Source organism: Coregonus lavaretus (assembly GCF_964263955.1).
Source record: "Coregonus lavaretus genome assembly, chromosome: 4".
Classification (NCBI taxonomy): domain Eukaryota; kingdom Metazoa; phylum Chordata; class Actinopteri; order Salmoniformes; family Salmonidae; genus Coregonus; species Coregonus lavaretus.
In genome coordinates, this window is record NC_139991.1 from 76,731,158 (window position 1) to 76,745,180 (window position 14,023).

General features: G+C 47.5%; 1 protein-coding gene across 2 annotated transcripts; it reads left to right on the forward strand.

Moving 5' to 3' along the window:
• Positions 1–2,790: 2,790 nt before the first annotated feature.
• On the forward strand, positions 2,791–13,817 carry LOC311127677 (alpha-N-acetylneuraminate alpha-2,8-sialyltransferase ST8SIA3-like). 2 transcript variants are annotated; one of them, XM_084159549.1, is made up of 4 exons: positions 2,791–3,309; positions 9,249–9,371; positions 10,262–10,819; positions 13,316–13,817. In XM_084159549.1, the coding sequence occupies exons 1-4, from the start codon at positions 3,146–3,148 to the stop codon at positions 13,596–13,598; spliced, it is 1,128 nt and encodes a 375-aa protein (XP_084015675.1). In that variant the 5' UTR covers positions 2,791–3,145; the 3' UTR covers positions 13,599–13,817. The 2 variants fall into 2 exon arrangements, with proteins under 2 accessions (XP_084015675.1, XP_084015676.1); XM_084159550.1 differs by lacking the exon at positions 2,791–3,309 and adding an exon at positions 9,035–9,104.
• The last annotated feature ends 206 nt before the right edge of the window (positions 13,818–14,023 follow it).

Genomic DNA, 14,023 nt, shown 5'->3' on the forward strand with positions numbered 1-14,023 from the left:
AGCACTGTTCCTCTCCAGCTGCCCCCCCCCCCCCCCCCCCCCCCCCCCCACCCCCCACAAGGTTATCTTTTCACATGAAGTGGAACTGTGAATTATTAACAAAATATGATGATCAATGCTAGCTGCACCATTCAAACGTACATTATTTTGTGTTTGAGCTTGTGTTGTCTTGTCTCAGGTCAGCGTAGATGGAATATTAACTCATGTTCATGGAATGTGGAAGCCATAGAACCATTCAAAAAATATATTTATTAGATAATACAGTTTCAGTCAAGATGTAGGATCATTTGATCATCATGTTGCGGGATACAACGTGTAGTGTATTTGAGCTTTAAAAAGGCTTCTGAAGTTTGTAATTTCCACTTCGAAATGTCGGACTTTACTATTACCTTACAAAAAAATGTAGCAACCCCTACAAAAATATCCATTAATTATAATCCACATAATAATTATATTTTTCTGTTGCTGCACGATTATTTTCCTGCTGTAGCAAACTGGCTTAAATTAAAGATCTTAAATCTGTATGTGGCATTGGAATGACATGCAAATCTACTAATTTGCAACTCCACGAGTGGCCCTGACTCACTCCCTGTCAATCCATCACACCATGCAGAACGAAACACACTGTTTGCATCTTCAAAAGGCACCCTATTCCATATATAGTGCACTAGTTCTGATCAGAGCCCATTGGGACGCAACCACTGACTCCAGCGTGCTGAAGAAAAAAAAAAAATTGGTGATGCATGTTGTTGCCAATTTGGCTGGAAAGCAGTTTGAAGCCGTTTGGCCAGGTTATTAACCCAACTGGGCTAATGGACGATTCATGGAGCCTCTTCTTCTGGCCCATTGAGCACAGAGTCTATGTGACAGGAGCGGCCGAGCGTGGACAGACAGAGAGATAGCCCTAATGCCTAATGCAGCCAACCCTGGTGATCACTCCCATCTCTGGTGCTCCCTGCCTGGACCTCATCTGTCCAAGCCTCACTCACAGGGACAAGGACCAGAGAGTAGAGAGGACAGAGTAGAGAGGACAGAGTAGAGAGAAGGGAGAAGAGAGAAGAGAGAAGAGAGAAGAGAGAAGAGAGAAGAGAGAAGAGAGAAGATAGAGGAGAGAAGAGTTGAGAATAGAGGAGAGAGGAGAGAGGAGAGAGGAGGGAGGAGATAAGAGTTGAGAGTAGAGGAGAGAGGAGATAAGAGTTGAGAGGAGAGGAAAGGAGATAAGAGTTGAGGAGAGAGGAGAGGAGAGGAGAGGAGAGGAGAGGAGAGGAGAGGAGAGGAGAGGAGAGGAGAGGAGAGGAGAGGAGAGGAGAGGAGAGGAGAGGAGAGGAGAGAGGAAGAGGAAGAGGAAGAGGAGGGGGTGAGGCGAGAGGAAGTGGAGGAGGGTGAGGTGAGAGGAAGAGGAGGGGGGAGAGGTGAGAGGAAGAGGAGGGGGTGAGGTGAGAGGAAGAGGAGGAGGTGAGGTGAGAGGAAGAGGAGGGGGGGTGAGGCGAGGTGAGAGGAAGGGAGGAGAGGAGAGAAGAGTAGAGGAGAGAAGAGAGAAGAGAAGAGAGAGAGGAGAAGAGAGAGAGGAGAAGAGAGAGAGGAGAGGAGAGAGAAGAGAGGAGAGAGAAGAGAGGAGAGGAAAGAAAGAGAGAGAGATACACAGATCAAATCAAGTTGTATTTGTCACATGCGCCGAATACAACACGTGTAGACCTTACCGTGAAATGCTTAAATACTTAACCAACAATGCAGTTTTAAGAAAAATAAGAGGTAAGAAAATGTTTACTAAATAAACTAAAGTAAAATATATTTATAAATTAAAATATATTTTTTGGAAAAACAAACAAAAAATTACAAAAATAATAAAAATAGATTGAAAAAATACAATTAATATATATATCAATAAAATTAACTATAAAATAACAATAATGAAGTTATATACAGTGGGTACCGGTACCGAGTCAATGTGCGGGGGTACAGGTTAGTCGAGGTAATTGAGGTAATATGTACATGTAGGTAGGGGTAAAGTGACTATGCGTAGACAATAAACAGCCAGTAGCAGCAGCATAAAAAAAGTCCAGGTAGCCATTTGATTAGCTGTTCAGCAGTCTTATGGCTTGGGGGTAGAAGCTGTTAAGAAGCCTTTTGGACCTAGACTTGGCACTCCGGTACCGCTTGCCGTGCAGTAGCAGAGAGAACAGTCTATGACTAGGGTGGCTGGAGTCTTTTTAGGGCCTTCCTCTGACATCGCCTGGTATAGAGGTCCTGGATGGCAGGAAGCTTGGCCCCAGTGATGTACTGGGCCATACGCACTACCCTCTGTAGCACCTTACGGTTTGCCATACCAGGCGGTGATGCAACCAGTCAGGATGCTCTCGATGGTGCAGCTGTATAACTTTTTGAAGATCTGAGGACCCATGCCAAATCCTTTCTGTCTCCTGAGGGGGAATATGCTTTGTCGTGCCCTTTTCACGACTGTCATGATACACAGATACACAGATATACATATATATATATACAGATACACAGATACACAGATATACAGATATACAGATACATATATACAGATATACAGATAGACAGATAGACAGATATACAGATATACATGCTCCCTGACCCATGTTCCTGAGATAAACACCACAACAGCACGGAGCACATCTCTAGAAAGCAGGCTAAAATGTAATGCAGGTTGAACAGGACCTAATCCATGCTGGTTTGCAAAGCAGCATGTACTCTAAGTAACACTTTGTGGTAGCCTAAAGGAAGACTCCGCCTCGACACTGGACCTAACGCGGTTGTTTATTTATTTGATTTCCGCGATACGTTAGCTGCTCCTTTAAGCATCCGGTACGGTTAATTAATTAGATTCGAAATGCATGAATCTCCACGTGCCATTATTCGCATCGCATCTATCTTCGCCGCGAGGGAACGGAATGGCACGAGCAGGACCCGTGCACCCGGAGAATGAGAACCGCTCTGAGCCCAGAGACATACCGTCAAATACAAGAACCAGTTGGCATTTCTCTCTGCCTCCCTACTTATGTAATATAATATGTCAAGCCAGCGGACCGTGTCCTCCTTCTCCGAAACTTGTCCCTTCTCTACTGAACGCGCAACATAGCTGTCCTTGTCGTTGCACAGACGGGAATGTCAACACGGCAAGATGGTCCGCATAGCGAGCGTCCTGGGTTTGATGATGTTCAGTGTCGCTCTGCTCATACTCTCATTGATCAGCTACGTGTCAATAAAGAAAGATTTTCTCTTCATGACCCCCAAATATGCAAATTCAGGGGGGCCTCGGATGTATATGTTCCATGCGGGATTTCGGTAAGTAATGTAAGATATCGCAATCGAAGCGTGTAGGCTGCTACTAAATGTGGATAGCACTGAACTGTGCATGATTTGACAGCTGCATTCTTGTAGCATATACATGTATAACTGGCTTTGTTATCATACAGCCTGTAATGGTACGTTTTTATTTCGAGGATAGCAGTTGGGGGAGACTGATTCTCAAACCAAAGGTTTCATATTAGGGAGGTTTATGTCGTAGGTAGTAGAGTACACCACAAACCAAAAGGCCTACACTGTCACAGTAGAAGTCTGACTTCTCTGTTGGTTGTCTCTCATCATATTCTAAGGTTATATCAATAATCAACACATCCACATTTCACACGATTAGGCTATTGATTTAGTGAATTACCGGCTGTCCGTGTTTTTTTATTCACCTGATGTCGAAACTCAGCCGAATGAATGAATGAATAGCCTAACCTACAACAACAATCCCGCCCACCCGTCGAAAATAGAGCATCATTTAATCCCGGGTTGGTCAGGAAGAAGAAGCACAGCGCATGTTCTAAGTCTCGTACTGCTGTGAGGGCTTTGCCACAAGGCCCGTGTGTTATGATGCTCAGCTAGAGAGGTCGTCAACGTGCAGCTGACACCATGGCCACTGGCTGCTTTTGTATTCTCTAGCTCGAGGGAGCTGTCCTTGGTTCTGATTTACACGTGGCGGTAGATTCATTTCCACCCCGTAATCATTCCTTCTTTTGTTGCAGGAAGCCAAGGTTATGTGGAGAGGGAGGGAGGGAGCCATTTTGCAGCAATGAGAAATTCGCTTCAGGGGACAGATACAGTGCATTCGGAAAATATTCAAACCCCTTGACTTTTTCCACATTTTGTTACGTTACAGCCTTATTCTAAAATTGATTAAATAAAAAAAATCTAAGTGAAAACAGGTTTTTAGAAATGTTTGCAAATGTATACAAAAAACAAAACAGAAATACCTTATTTACATAAATATTCAGACCCTTTGCTTTGAGACTCGAAATTGAGCTCAGGTGTATCCTGTTTCCATTGATCATCCTTGAGATGTTTCTATAACTTGATTGGAGTCCACCTGTAGTAAATTCAATTGATTGGACATGATTTGGAAAGACACACACCAGTCTATATAAGGTCCCACAGTTGACAGTGCATGTCAGAGCAAAAACCAAGCCGTGAGGTCGAAGGAATTGTCTGTAGAGCTCCGAGACAGGTTTGTGTCGAGGCAGAGATCTGGGGAAGGGTACCAAACAATTTCTGAAGCATTGAAGGTCCCCAAAAACACATTGGCCTCCATCATTCCTAAATGGAAGAAGTTTGGAACCACCAAGACTCTTCCTAGAGCTGGCCGCCCGGCCAAACTGAGCAATAGGGCCTTGGTCAGGGAGGTGATGGTCACTCTGACAGAGCTCCAGAGTTCCTCTGTGGAGATGGGAGAACCTTCCAGAAGGACAACCATCTCTGCAGCACTCCACTAATCAGGCCTTTATGGTAGAGTGGCCAGACGGAAGCCACTCCTCAGTAAATGGCACATGACAGCCCGCTTGGAGTTTGCCAAAAGTCGCCTAACAGACTCTTAGACCATGAGAAACAAGATTCTCTGGTCTGATGAAACCAAGATTGAACTCTTTGGCCTGAATGCCAAGCGTCACGTCTGGAGGAAACCTGACACCATCCCTATGGTGAAGCATGGTGGTGGCAGCATCATGCTGTGGGGATGTTTTTCAGCGGCAGGGACTGGGAGACTAGTCAGGATCGAGGGAAAGATGAACGGAGCAAAGTACAGAGAGATCCTTGATGAAAACGTGCTCCAGAGCGCTCAGGACTTCAGACTGGGGCGAAGGTTCACCTTCCACCAGGACAACGACCCTAAGCACACAGCCAAGACAATGCAGGAGTGGCTTCAGGACAAGTCTCTGAATGTCCTTGAGTGACCCAGCCAGAGCCCGGACTTGAACCTGATCGAACATCTCTGGAGAGACCTGAAAATAGCTGTGCAGCAACGCTCCCCATCCAACCTGACAGAGCTTGAGAGGATCTGCAGAGAAGAATGGGAGAAACTCCACAAAATACAGGTGTGCCAAGCTTGTAGCGTCATACCCAAGAAGACTCGAGGCTGTAATCGCTGCCAAAGGTGCTTCAACAAAGTACTGAGTAAAGGGTCTGAATACTTAAGTAAATGTGCTATTTCCATTTTAATTTTTTTATCAATTAGCAAAATTTGATAAAAACCTGTTTTTGCTGTGTCATTATGGGGTATTGTGTGTAGATTGATGAGAAAAACAAACAAATTAATCAATTTTAGAATAAGGCTGGAAAAAGTCAAGGGGCCTGAATACTTTCCGAATGCACTGTAGCCATTCCCCCCAGCCCAGTATTTTGTCCTGTTTTATTCTTGTTTTGATTATAATTAGGCTACTGTAAAGTGAACCCTCACAGTTACTACATGTATATCTGAATCAATTAAATGGAGTGTGTCCCAAATTGCATTCTATTCCCTACATAGTGCACTACTTTTGACCAGAGCCCTATAGAAAATAGGGTGCCATTTGGGACAGAACCCATACTGTATATTTAAAAAGTATTCCCCCCATCATAACATCATCATAACACACCATGTTTTATCCCAACAGCCATGGTCCAATCCCTTCACAAGTACGATACCATCAGGACGTCATGCAACCAATTGACATCAGGTGGCCTGACGGTTAAGCAAATCGAACGTTTTTAGACTGCCAGTGTAGGCTACACAGATGTGCGCCCCCAACTGGAACCATATTCCCTATATAGTGCACTACTTTTGACCAGAGCCCTATGGGTCCTGATCAAAAGTAGTGCACTATATTGGGAATAGGGTGCCATTTGTGACACACATCCAGGCAGTGCATGATGCTATCCTCCCATAAAACTAATAATGGCAGTGCTTGCTAGCTAGCTAGCCTACATGCTAACGCTATTGCTAGCCTTGGAGCAGACAGGCATCATATCCTTTTCACACTACTGACCCAAACCAAGCCAATGCTGGACTGGGCAGGTTCGAGTCAGCACCGTTGTGTGAATCGGGCAAAAGTGTCCAATTGCATGGGTCTAATAATAACACTGCAATGAAATGGAATGACCGCTTTAAAAAAACTGGAAATATAACAATGGCCCTATAGTTCTAAACACAGCTTGTTAATTACTTTACTAGGAAATAGAGTGACAGGAGTTGTGGAACAAGGAGAGGAAGAGGGTGGAGGGGAGCGATGAGGGTGAAGGAGAGGAGGAGGTTAGGGAGGGTGAAGGAGAGGAGGGTGGAGGAGAGGAGGGTGGAGGAGAGGAGAGTGGAGGAGAGGAGGGTGGCGGGGAGGAGAGGAGAGTGGAGGAGAGGAGGGTGGCGGGGAGGAGAGGAGAGGAGAGGGCTGTGGAGGACAGGAGAGGAGAGGAGGATAAGAGAGGACGGTGGTGAGGGTGGAGGACAGGAGAGGAGAGTGGAGGAGAGGAGGGTGGAGGAGAGGAGAGGAGAGTGGAGGAGAGGAGGGTGGAGGAGAGGAGAGGAGAGTGGAGGAGAGGAGGGTGGAGGAGAGGAGAGGAGAGTGGAGGAGAGGAGGGTGGAGGAGAGGAGAGGAGAGTGGAGGAGAGGAGGGTGGAGGAGAGGCGAGGATAGGAGAGGGCTGTGGAGGACAGGAGAGGAGAGGAGGATAAGAGAGGACGGTGGTGAGGGTGGAGGACAGGAGAGGAGAGTGGAGGACAGGACAGGAGAGGATGGTGTAGGCAACAGTGACTAGGGTCTGTTTTAAATGATGGACTCTTTAGGCATAGAGGAACTACGTCACCGCCTACGTCACTACTTTATCCGCTTGAAAAAAGTATAAAATAGTAGCAAGCAAGATGGAGATCACATTTCCATTTCGGGAAGTGGCTAGTTTGCATCAACTTCCTTCACTAAAAGCACTGCAAAGGTTTTGCCTGCAAACTTTGGTTTCAAATCGCGATGTTCTGGCAGGTCTGCCTTGTGATTTGTTGAAGACAGACAACTATTTATTTCCCTTATCAACTATTTTTTTCCCCTTATCATTATTTTTTTGCCCTTATCGAAGTTACCAAAAGAGTCCGTCATTCAAACTAGAACCTAGTCACTGTTGCCTAGGGCCGGGTTTACGAGGCTAAGGGTGGTAAGGCTGGAGGACAGGAGAGGAGGGTGGAGGACAGGAGAGGAGGGTGGAGGAGAGGAGAGGAGGGTGGAGGAGAGGAGGGTGGAGGACAGGAGAGGAGGGTGGAGGAGAGGAGAGGAGGGTGGAGGAGAGGAGGGTGGAGGACAGGAGAGGAGGGTGGAGGAGAGGAGAGGAGGGTGGAGGAGAGGAGGGTGGAGGACAGGAGAGGAGGGTGGAGGAGAGGAGAGGAGGCTGGAGGAGAGGAGGGTGGAGGAGAGGAGGGTGGAGGAGAGGAGAGGAGGGTGGAGGAGGAGAGGAGAGGAGGGTGGAGGAGAGGAGAGGAGAGGAGGCTGGAGGACAGGAGAGGAGGGTGGAGGACAGGAGAGGAGGGTGGAGGAGAGGAGAGGAGGGTGGAGGAGAGGAGAGGAGGCTGGAGGAGAGGAGAGGAGAGGAGGGTGGAGGAGAGGAGAGGAGGGTGGAGGAGGAGAGGAGAGGAGGGTGGAGGAGAGGAGAGGAGGGTGGAGGAGGAGAGGAGAGGAGAGGAGGGTGGAGGAGAGGAGAGGAAGGTGAGGAGAGGAGAGGAGGGTGGAGGAGAGGAGAGGCGGGTGGAGGACAGGAGAGGAGGGTGGAGGAAAGGAGAGGAGGGTGGAGGAGAGGAGAGGAGAGGAGACTGGAGGAGAGGAGAGGAAGGTGGAGGAGAGAAGAGGAGGGTGGAGGAGAGGAGAGGAGGGTGGAGGAGAGGAGAGGAGAGGAGAGGAGAGGAGAGGAGAGGAGAGGAGAGGAGAGGAGAGGAGAGGAGGGTGGAGGACAGGAGAGGAGGGTGGAGGAGAGGAGAGGAGGGTGGAGGAGAGGAGAGGAGGGTGGAGGAGAGGAGGGTGGAGGAGAGGAGAGGAAGGTGGAGGAGAGGAGGGTGGAGGAGAGGAGAGGAAGGTGGAGGACAGGAGAGGAGAGTGGAGGGGAGGAGAGGAAGGTGGAGGAGAGTAAGGTGGAGGAGAGGAGAGGAGGGTGGAGGAGGAGAAGAGAGGAGAGGAGGGTGGAGGACAAGAGAGGAGGATGAGGAGGAGAGGAGAGGAAGGTGGCTGGACAGGAGAGGAGGGTGGAGGAGGAGAGGAGAGGAAGGTGGAGGACAGGAGAGGAGGGTGGAGGAGAGGAGAGGAGGGTGGAGGAGAGGAGAGGAGGGTGGAGGATAGGAGAGGAGAGGAAGGTGGAGGAGAGGAGAGGAGGGTGGAGGAGAGGATGGTGGAGGAGAGGAGAGGAGGGTGGAGGAGAGGAGAGGAAGGTGGAGGACAGGAGAGGAAGGTGGAGGACAGGAGAGGAGGGTGGAGGAGAGGAGAGGAAGGTTGAGGAGAGGAGAGGAGAGGAGGGTGGAGGAGAGGAGAAGAGGGTGGAGGAGAGGAGAGGAGAGGAAGGTGGAGGACAGGAGAGGAGGGTGGAGGAGAGGAAGGTGGAGGAGAGGAGGGTGGAGGAGAGGAGAGAAGGGTGGAGGAGAGGAGAGGAGGGTGGAGGAGAGGAGAGGAGGGTGGAGGAGAGGGTGTTGGACGCTGATCAGGCCCTGCTTCTACCAGCTTCCCGCCACCCAGTAACATCAGAACCAACTGGGCCGGCCTCCCTTCCCTCTCTAATGGACACAACCCACTGTTTCTGTGGTTGTCTCTGTCAAAATAGGAGGTTGGTTCTTCTTACACTAAATAAACAAACTCTTTTTTTCTGGCTTGGAGTTGCATTAGCAGGGGACAATAGACTACTTACGGGTAGACACTAACGTTTTGGTCCAAGCCTTCTCTAGTGTGTATCAATGTGTCTGTACAACAGGTCTCAGCTGGCCATGAAGTACCTGGACCCGGCCTTCACCCCTCTGACCAAGGCCCTGAACGAGGGCCTGCAGGAGAACGCCTCCAAATGGAGATATAACAGAACGGCATTCACAGAACAGAGGTGACGTAGTCTATAGGATACATCTGGGTGCTGTTCAGTAAGCACTAACGTTGCAAAACATTTACAACAGAGAACTGTTGTTATTGGACACATTCAGGTTGTGCCCTTCCCGTTTCCAAATGTTGTGTGCCTAATGAACATGACCCAGGCCAGGCATAGTCTCTGGTGACAGCCTTAATAGTAAATGTTAGTAGCTGGTTCTGGTGACAGCCTTAATAGTAAAATGTTAGTAGCTGGTTTGGTTCTGATTTTGGTGCCAAGATTATTTAGACCAGACACTAAGCTACAGACCTGGGTTCAAATGCATGCATTTTCAAGTATTTGTATTTTAAATACTTATTTTCTGTGTATTGAGTATTTTCAAATAATGTGGCCGAATCAACTAATAGTATTTTGGGTATTTGAAAGTATTTTCAAATAATACTAGGCTATTTGAAACTATTTTCCATATACATTTCAAATCCCCCTAGGACCAAACCAACTTGGGTTCAAATACCCATACGACCAAACAAACCTGGGTTCAAATGCATGGAGTATTTAAATATTTGTATTTGAAAAAACATGCCAGTACTTTCCGAATGTATTTCCAAATACATTCTAATATTCAACTACCTGTATATATATATATATATTTTTTTTTTCCAAATACATACTTCGATATGTGAAAGTAATTGAAATACTTAAAATAGTATTTGAACCCAGGTCTGCTAATCTATGGGGTGTATATTTACAATATATACAAAAAGTGTGCATCCCAATTGGCACCCTATTCCCTATATAGTGCACTACTTTTGACCAGAGCCTTATGGGCCTTGAATAGGAAATAGGGTGCTATTTGGGACGCATCTAACATTTCCCCCCCGCCTGTCTGATCTCCCCATCTCTTCCAGAAAAGAGATCTCTCAGCACATCGACATCGCCCACAACTTCACCCTGACCCGGAGCAGCGTGCGCGTGGGTCAGCTGATGCATTACGACTACTCCAGCCACAAGTACGTCTTCTCCGTCGGAGAGAACTTCAAGTCCCTGCTCCCCGAGGCCTCCCCCATCGTCAACAGGCACTACAACGTGTGCGCCGTGGTGGGCAACAGTGGCATCCTCACAGGGAGTCGCTGCGGCCCCGAGATCGAGAAGTTTGACTTCGTCTTCCGCTGCAACTTCGCTCCCACCGAGATCTTCCGCCGGGACGTGGGGCGGAGGACCAACCTCACGACCTTTAACCCCAGCATCCTGGAGAAGTACTACAACAATCTGCTGACCATCCAGGACAGGAACAACTTCTTCCTGAGTCTCAAGAAGCTGGACAGGGCCATACTCTGGATCCCTGCCTTCTTCTTCCATACCTCGGCCACGGTGACCAGGACCCTGGTGGACTTCTTTGTGGAGCACAGAGGACAGCTGAAGGTTCAGCTAGCGTGGCCTGGCAACATCATGCAGTACGTCAACAGGTAACACTGGACACACCTGACTGGTTGATTTATTTATTTATTGATTGGTTGATAATGTTATTGTCCTTCAAGAGGAAGAAAAAAAAATGTCACTGCTCACAAGTAACATAGAATCACAACTGGACACACCCAACATAGCATTGGACACACCCAAAACAGCATAGTATGTTATTCTCAGAAAAATATTATGAAATCTGAGGTATTTGAAGCCATTTTCTTTCTATGCATTTCACTATAACCTTACCACCAGTGACATGAAAACGACTTATATCATTGACCAACAATATGCATATATTATAATGAAGTGGCTAGTTGTGTAGCTAGGTCTTCTCCTCTACTCTATAGTGATCAGGAGGGTATTGACTTGTATTGAGCTGTATGATATGGAGAGAGGGGAATTTAGAACGGGAAGCTCCCAGCTTATAAGGAGAGATCTGTCTGTGAGTGGATCTGGAACAGAGGGAGATCTGTCTGTGGATGGGACTGGAACAGAGAGAGATCTGTCTGTGAGTGGATCTGGAACAGAGAGAGAGATATGTCTGTGGATGGGACTGGAACAGAGAGAGATCTGTCTGTGAGTGGATCTGGAACAGAGAGAGATCTGTCTATGAGTGGATCTGGAACAGAGAGAGATCTGCCTGTGAGTGGATCTGGAACAGAGAGATCTGTCTGTGAATGGATCTGGAACAGAGAGTGATCTGTCTGTGAGTGGATCTGGAACAGAGAGATCTGTCTGTGAGTGGATCTGGAACAGAGAGAGATCTGTCTGTGAGTGGATCTGGAACAGAGAGAGATCTGTCTGTGAGTGGATCTGGAACAGAGAGAGATCTGTCTGTGGATGGGACTGGAACAGAGAGAGATCTGTCTGTGAGTGGATCTGGAACAGAGAGATCTGTCTGTGAGTGGATCTGGAACAGAGAGAGATCTGTCTGTGAGTGGATCTGGAACAGAGAGAGATCTGTCTGTGAGTGGATCTGGAACAGAGAGAGATCTGTCTGTGAGTGGATCTGGAACAGAGAGAGATCTGTCTGTGAGTGGATCTGGAACAGAGAGATCTGTCTGTGAGTGGATCTGGAACAGAGAGAGATCTGTCAGTGAGTGGATCTGGAACAGAGAGAGATCTGTCTGTGAGTGGATCTGGAACAGAGAGAGATCTGTCTGTGGATGGGACTGGAACAGAGAGAGATCTGTCTGTCAGTGGATCTGGAACAGAGAGAGATCTGTCTGTGAGTGGATCTGGAACAGAGAGAGATCTGTCTGTGAGTGGATCTGGAACAGGGAGAGATCTGTCTGTGAGTGGATCTGGAACAGAGAGAGATCTGTCTGTGAGTGGATCTGGAACAGAGAGAGATCTGTCTGTGAGTGGATCTGGAACAGAGAGAGATCTGTCTGTGAGTGGATCTGGAACAGAGAGAGATCTGTCTGTGAGTGGATCTGGAACAGAGAGAGATCTGTCTGTGAGTGGATCTGGAACAGAGAGAGATCTGTCTGTGAGTGGATCTGGAACAGAGAGAGATCTGTCTGTGAGTGGATCTGGAACAGAGAGAGATCTGTCTGTGGATGGGACTGGAACAGAGAGAGATCTGTCTGTCAGTGGATCTGGAACAGAGAGAGATCTGTCTGTGAGTGGATCTGGAACAGAGAGAGATCTGTCTGTGAGTGGATCTGGAACAGAGAGAGATCTGTCTGTGAGTGGATCTGAAACAGAGAGAGATCTGTCTGTGAGTGGATCTGAGCTTAATTTCAGAAGAGACTGGGGATGTGTCCTAAATGGCCCCCTATCCCCTATATAGTGCACTACTTTTGACCAGAGCTCTATGGGCCCATGTTGAAAGTAGTCTGCCATAATGCAAATAAGGTGCCATTTGGGACAGAGACTGGTTGTACTGTAATCTCCCTCAATCCCATGAAAGTGACCTGCTCAGACAGAATTACTCCATTTAAGAAGCTCAGTCCGCCTTAAGACACCTTAAGTGTCTGTTGTGTCCATTGTTAAGGGACCAATTGTATTTTCCTTCCAGTAGGGAATGTGATAAAGCATCAATGGTTTAAATTGGTTTTCTATTTAATACTGGAGCAATTACAGATGAACACACAATCACACGCGCACACACACACACACACACACACACACACACACATACACATGTTGTCATGGCTTCACCGATGTTATCGCTCCGCCCCGCTCTGTTTTCCTAACCATCCTATTACCATTCCTTCTTCTTCTTCTTCTTCTTCTTCTTCTTCTTCTTCTTCTTCTTCTTCTTCTTCTTCTTCTTCTTCTTCTTCTTCTTCTTCTTCTTCTTCTTCTTCTTCTTCTTCTTCTTCTTCTTCTTCTTCTTCTTCTTCTTCTTCTTCTTCCTAAATCCAATATGTTGGTGTCTGTTAGATACTGGAACACCGTACCCGAACCCATTCTAACAGTACCCATTCTAACAGTACCCATTCTAACAGAACCCATTCTAACCCTGTCTGTTCTGTTGGTCTGTGCTGTAGATATTGGAAGACCAAGCAGCTGTCACCGAAGCGGCTGAGCACGGGGATCCTCATGTACACTCTGGCCTCATCCATGTGTGAGGAGATCCACCTGTACGGCTTCTGGCCCTTTGGCTGGGACCCCAACACGGGCAAGGAGCTGCCCTACCATTACTACGACAAGAAGGGTACCAAGTTCACCACCAAGTGGCAGGAGTCCCACCAGCTGCCAGCAGAGTTCAAACTACTCTATAAGATGCACACGGAGGGACTTATCAAACTAACGCTCTCACATTGTGCCTAGACCTGACTGGACCAAACCAGACCGGACCGGACTAGACTGGCATGGACTAGATCAGACTAAAAGGCCAAATCTGGCACACGTTGGAATTTTCTGGTTGTAAACTGGTTTTCTGGTTAAGAAGACACTAGATTAACAGATTACAACCAACTGGTCTCTGTTACCCGGACAACCAAGTATAAAGGTAATGTCTGTTTCATGACAACATCAAGAAGTTAGATAACCAGATCACAACTATATAAAGACTTATTTTTCTGGTTGCTTAGAAAAAAAGAGTTCCAAAAGGGTTCTTCGGCTGTCCCCATAGGAGAACCCTTTTTGGTTCCAGGTGGAACCCTTTTTGGTTCCAGGTGGAACCCTTTTTGGTTCCATGTAGAACCCTCTGTGTAAAGGGTTCTACCTGGGTTCTACCTGCAACCAAAAAGGGT

Coding starts and splice junctions, on each gene's coding strand:
- LOC311127677 (XM_084159549.1), top strand. CDS start 3,146: ATGGTCCGCATAGCGAGCGTCCTGGGTTTGATGATGTTCAGTGTCGCT. Junction 3,310..9,248: donor ATGTTCCATGCGGGATTTCG/GTAAGTAATGTA, acceptor TCTGTACAACAG/GTCTCAGCTGGCCATGAAGT. Junction 10,820..13,315: donor ATCATGCAGTACGTCAACAG/GTAACACTGGAC, acceptor TCTGTGCTGTAG/ATATTGGAAGACCAAGCAGC.